The following is a 6,618-nucleotide window of genomic DNA, read 5'->3' as shown; positions in this document are numbered from 1 at the left end:
GCCTAGCTCAACTGCTAAAAGACAGAACTGAATAGCTTGCGGGAGGATTAGGCCAAATGAAGCAGCAAGAAACCGATTCCACACCAAATGAAGCTAACAGTGTACAGAAAAACGACTCTTACCCATAAATTTTAAACCATCGTGTTCTTTCCGTTGTTAATTGCCAGAATTGCACAGGCAACAGAAGTATTAAAAAGTGAGAAAACAAATTCTACCCTACGAAAGAACGAAAATTTTCAAGCAATTCCTTTATGTATTACTTGTAAATTAAAATTGTTGTCCACCCTAATAAATGCACCAAATCAATTATGCAGAAGGTGGCAAAAATGTCAGAACACGTTGCAAAATCTTAATTAAACTTTCTTAATCAAAATTAATGATTAATTTGCATATTTTTTATAACAAATACTATCGTAAAAAAATGTTTGGAGTTATGTTTAGGGGAAAAAAAGAGAGAGTAAATTTTCACTTTTCGTTAATTTAATATTTTTTTAAAAAGAAATAAAATAATAGATTCATGTAACTTAATGTTATAGTATTTTATTTATTTTTATAAATATTACATAAGTTTAATGTTAATGTTATAATAAAATATTTGTTATTGTATACTCATTTGTTTTTTTAGTAATAATTATAATTTTTTAACATATTAAAAAAATCAAGTGTACATTAACAAATTAAATTCTAAAGCACAAGTTTTAATTAGAAAACAATAGCCTAAAAATCATTAAAAAAACACTAGCATAATAATATTTACAACATAATCATCATGTCTTTAGTTTTATTTTCGCAAGATAATTTGTATTAAACATTTTCATAATGAAATTTAATGCAGAGAGACGTTAATTTTAAGCTATAGAATTGGTAATTTTTGGAAAAATAGGCTGAGAACGGGAAAAGGTTTGAAAATAGGTTATGAATTGAAAAATGTTTGTGCTATTCAATTTGCTTCACAGTATTTTGAATTGAAGAAGACTATGGTGAACTACCTCAATAGGTGGTTGATGGTGTATCATAATTTTTAATGATTAGATCAATTTAATCTTTGTCTTATAACTTAGCTTACACCTTCCACATTATATTATCCTGCTTGTCGTCAACCATATCTTTTGTTTATCGATCGTCAATGATCGCTTCGCTGCTATATGAGGTGATTTCTAACAGTAACATTTCAATCTTTTATCGCAACCTCAACCTCATCGGCAACGACTTCTCCAGTGCCACCTCGATCTCATTGTCAACAACTTCTCTTCCACCATCTCCCTCAACTTTAAAATCACACATTTAAGACATATCTATGCCCTTTTTTTCTCTTCATTTCTTTGACTTCCAATTTCATCGCTGACAAACAACTTGCATTCCCAAGACAAAATGATCTTGTTTGAGGATTTGAATGATATTGAATTCCATTCACTCGCATTTCGACTCTGAATATTCCACGACATTTGTGATCTATGGTGATGTTAAACGTGTGTGGTAGTAGAGCAATTTCGTCATAAGAGCGTGAGAAGAAATGGCTAGCAGTGTCGTTGGAGGTTTCGTGACTCAAGCATTCGTTTTTATGCTTAAGGATTGTTATGGCAATAAGTTTTTCGAACTTGAAAAAGCTATTCGGGATTACACGTGCACCTTAGATCCCTATTTCCATTGCTTTCATTGTTCGATTGGTAACATTGATTCATTAGTTCACCTAGTTATGATGCTATTGGTAAATGACAATGTAATTGAATCTAGTTATATTTTATGTGTATTCTATGATCATCACATATGTAACAAAATAGGTTAACCAATAAAAGCAGAATGAGGTCAATGAAGATGCACGATAAAGAAGAGGGAGAAAAGAGCAGAGAAATTGTTGCCACTGAGGTCGAGGTGGCATTAGGCATGGCACCCGCGCGGGGTACTTCCCAGCTCCCCATCCCGAACCTTATCCTGCTTTTCGTCCCCACTTTTCATGGTGGGGATATTTTTTGCCCCATTCCCATTTCCCGATTTGCAGCTACGACATGGGAAATCCCATTTTATATTAAAAAATATCAAAAATTATAAAAAAAAATATATTTTTTGTTTTATCTCAATTTTTTTGTCAACAATGTGGTCAATGCTTCATAACTGATCTTGTATTACCACCAAGTTTCTTTTCACAATATTTACATATAGCTTTTCATTTTTTCTCTATTTTCTTTCAACATCTTTTATTTGGACTTCTTTGAACATCTTCAACTTCTTCTATATTTAGAAAATTTTGTGCTTCTTCCACCGAATTGTTTTGTGCGTCATTAGCAACTTGTTGTGTTTTTAATGGAACAATACTATTAATGGATGGATCAATAGGCTTACCCATTTTCTGTACAACAAACAAGTAACAAAATTTACAAATTGTAAATGCACAAATCTGACTCTTATTGCTAGATTACAAATTTTAAACTCAATGAATCGGTCAAACCAAAACATCACAATAAGCTAGCAACAGAACAAAGAATTAAAAATACAACAGAAATAGATAAATAAATAAAACAGAGGAAGAACATTTCGAAGTTGTGAAATCCAGAAATGCACGGTGCGACTCGAAGAATAAAAATGTGCAACAAAGGCTTTCACGAGTTTACGGCTGAAACGAATCGTGAAGAAAGAACGGTGAAGAAGAATCGAAGGTGAAGACGTGAAGTGACTTGTGAGATATTACTTATATATATGATAATTTTATTTTGTATTTTTTTTACTAGTAAAATACTATATTAACCCTTATACTTATGTTATACATATTATAAGTTATGAAGATATATAAGTAAAATTCTATATACGCGGAAATACGGGGATCCTGCGAAGCAGAGAGCATAGTCCCCGTCCTCGAATTAGCAGTGTGGGTTTTTCGTCTCCATCTCTATCTCTGCGGAAATTTTTTTCCCGATTGTAAGACCTCAAATGAAACGGTCTCCGTGGGGATCTGAGTTGCAGGAAGAATTGTCATGTCTAGGTGGCATTGAAGAAGTTGCACTAAATTGGAATGCCATCTGTGAGAATTGCCTTGGGTGGCAAGGAGATAGTTGGGGAGCGATAGTATGGTGTGGAAGATACGTAGGAGTGTAGGATTAAAAATTATGGCCCTAGGGAGGTATAAGTACAATTTTGATTTTAAATTAATAGTAAAACCAAAGGGAGGTATAATTACTGGTATAGGTTACGGGAATACACCAAAATAAAAAATCAGAGAAAGCTTTTATAAAATTTATTTGATTAAAAAGGTTAAACAAAAAGATCTATTCAAATAAATGTAAATAATATAGTATTAATATTATATTTTTTTTATAATGTATTAAAATCATAAAATAAGCTGCAGGGATATGATCATGAATGGGGAAAAAGGGTTTGACAAATAGGAAGAAAATGATTTTACAGACTTATTATTATTCTTATAAAACATATTTTCATTATTAAAGTTTATATTCAAATATATATATTTTTTTAAAAAAAGGTGAAAAAAGGTGGTAATTTGGTAATTTAGCGGCGGCAGAGGCTGAAAGGGGTTTGAAGTTGGAAGAAGGAGTGAGATCAGAGGAAGGGAGGAGGCATTAGGTGTAGAAAGAGCGAAAGAGAGAGAGATGGCGTCGGGGTGGGGAATCACAGGAAACAAAGGTCGCTGCTACGATTTCTGGATGGATTTCAGCGAGTGCATGTCTCGCTGCCGAGAGCCCAAGGACTGTGCTCTTCTCCGCGAAGACTACCTCGAGTGCCTCCACCATTCCAAGGAGGTCTTTTCCTCAACCCCTTCTTAATCACATCCACGCCCTTTCATTTTTTTTAAACGCTATTTTCTACTTATTTGCATTCCCCTCGTTTACGAACCCTATCGATTTCCCTTACACGACTTTCACATTTTATCTCTCTTTCATTTTACTTAGATCGACTTTTGTGGTTTGGGATCTTGAATTGTTGATGATTCAATTAACTATATTGAAAGGAAGAGACAGATGTGGAAGTGTTTAGGCTAGAATTGATTTTTCAACTCCCCGTTTCCGCTCTTGTCCACAACAGAAAATGAAGATGAATTTTGCGTTTAAGAACTGTAACTAACACGATTAAGAAGGAAGTGGACTTGCAACTCATTTATTTATACTCTATTGTGAAAATAGTCTTCCTAATTACAATTAAATAAACCCCTGTTGCTGTAAAAACCTTTCACTAACTGCTGTAGGTGTTGTTGTGGAATATCATTTTACTACGACAGCATTAAGAACAAAGAAAAAAATCTTTTATCTCTGCTGGTCAAATCTTTCTTTTTTCCCTTTATAATTCGTTGCTCACAAGTAAAGGAATTTGGTTGTTTGAGAAAACATATCCGTTCAATAAGTTTGAGATTAGAGATTTTGTGGAGCCTTATTGTTATCTAATAGCACTTTAATAAATCAACAAGGTGAGTAAACTGAAATGGAGAGGTTACTGTGAAAGGACTTGCAATCTATTGTGATGCATTGCTAATTTTGCTTCATCCATTCTCTCCATGTGTCTAATGTTTGCCTCTCCCAAATGAAGCCATCAGGACATAGCGAGTCAAGTGTGGATAGTGATATGTCTGTATTCTATGCCTCCTTTCTGCTCCAATTCAAACTTTGTATATTGCATAGTTAACTTCTTCATGTTTCATTTTGACCTGATTTTAAATAAAACTTTATAGGTGATTTTGAATATTTCAACATGCTGTTTCCTTTATATCTTGAAATGTTATATGCCTTTTCCCTGCGGCAATCATATTTCAATCTACGTTCTATTTCAGTCTGAGTTCCCTATGAAAACAACATTGGTTTGTGCTGATTACTTTGGACTCTCTGGTTTCGTTTGTGTTTCTTTTTTATGACAGCTATGTTCTTGTTGCTAGTGTAGTGACCAACAGTATTTGTTGCTTAACAGAATTTGGTCATGGATTGTGAACTTTGAATTACAACTGGACTTTAAATATTTGATTTGACTGGAAGCCTTTTAAGTTTCTAAACTTAATTTCCTCTCTTGCTTTCGCAACTTTATTTTATCTATCTTTTGTAGCTCAAACGATGGTTATACTCAATTATCAATGGATAATGGGATATCAGTTGTTTGTTAGCTATTTGGCTGAACTGGTTAGCTTAAATTTTTTGATATAGTCAAGACACAACTTTGAGAATGTATAATCCTGTGGTTGACAATAATATGGTGGTTAGTTTCAGAAATTTGATGCTGTTATCATATAATGTTGTTTAATCACAAGGTTAGAAACTTTTCTGTTCATGAACTCCTAATAACTAGTCTAGTGCATGAATTTCAAACTTCTGGTGACAAATTACTAAGATTACTCATCATTCTGAGTCATTAGATTCACAAAACAAACATAGTGGTATATCATTAATGAAAATATTAAATTAAATTGACAAGAGTGATAAAGTTGTCCCCTTTTTTTTGTTGCTATTATCTGGTTGAAGCCTTTTGTCTAATGTAGCCAAGTTTATCATTTGTATGGTTTGATCTAGTGATCAGGTACTGTGAATTGTGTATACTCTTGGGATGCAATTGATTTGCTAAAAGATAAAGAATTGGACAACACAGCAATTCTTATTCCATGTTTGGTTTCTAACATAGCCATGGGACACGACAAAACAAAAGATGCATCACAGCAATTCTTAGCCATGGGATAACCTCTTGTCACACACAATACCATTCAAAAGTAAAAAAATACCCAACCCTTTCTTCCTCAAGACCCTTTCTGTTAGACAATCTTTTTCCTCCGACCTTTCATCCTCAATTCTCCCTCGAAATTGTTTATGCAATGCATTACCCACCAAATAGAAAATAGAACAAAAGGTCAAATAGTTGTATTGTAACTCAACTATTTTGTGGTTTGTATTGTCCCTCGGTGCATGAAAAGCACACCCATAGAGTGCTTATTTTATTTTATTTTTATTTAAATGAAAACTCTTATAATGTTTACTTTGGGAGCAGTGAAGACATTGCTTTTGGTAAGAATCAAAATATGGGGTGTAAGTTGTATAATTTGTTTAGGATACTAAAGGTAATATGCGAGAATTGAAAATTACTGGTGTTTAACTTCAAGTTTTAAAGAATTCCTGATTACATAACTATCCTACTTATAATGTTTTCTCAATGAAGCTTACTTTGGTGACAGAAGTATATCCTGGTATTTGAGAATGCCATATTATTAAAAATTGTCAATTTTACTTTGCCATTGAAAATTAACTTCCTTCTTCAGATACAAGGCTTGTTTCACACTTGGTGATAAACCTTATTACACGTGTTGCTTTGATAGGGTACTAAATTACTGATGTTGATTTTGTTTGTTTAATGCAGTTTCAACGACGAAACCGAATTTACAAGGAGGAGCAGCGCAAACTAAGGGCTGCTTCCAGGAAAGGCCAGGAGGATGGGGTTAATGAACATCATCATTAGCACCTGAAGTTAATTTTCAATTTAAGCTTCTGAACAATTATTTTTGATAAAACGTTTGTGATTTGCTTGGATCGGTATTCCTGCATGTTCTGTGAGCCCATATTTTATACTTTGATGTTGCGGGCTTGTTTTCCCTGTGCAATAAATTCAGAAATCAACCTGGGGCTGCAAATTACACTATAA

General features: G+C 33.4%; 1 protein-coding gene across 1 annotated transcript; it reads left to right on the top strand.

The window, feature by feature from the left end:
• The first annotated feature begins 3,482 nt into the window (after positions 1 to 3,482).
• LOC100306303 (NADH dehydrogenase [ubiquinone] iron-sulfur protein 5-B) lies at positions 3,483 to 6,618 on the top strand. The gene is made up of 2 exons (XM_003521521.5): positions 3,483 to 3,752; positions 6,337 to 6,618. The coding sequence occupies exons 1-2, from the start codon at positions 3,603 to 3,605 to the stop codon at positions 6,433 to 6,435; spliced, it is 249 nt and encodes an 82-aa protein (XP_003521569.1). The 5' UTR covers positions 3,483 to 3,602; the 3' UTR covers positions 6,436 to 6,618.

This window comes from Glycine max, chromosome 3 (genome assembly GCF_000004515.6).
Source record: "Glycine max cultivar Williams 82 chromosome 3, Glycine_max_v4.0, whole genome shotgun sequence".
In the NCBI taxonomy this organism is placed as follows: Eukaryota; Viridiplantae; Streptophyta; class Magnoliopsida; order Fabales; family Fabaceae; genus Glycine; species Glycine max.
Note: the sequence above shows the minus strand (reverse complement) of the source record. Positions and strands in the feature narration are given on the sequence as shown.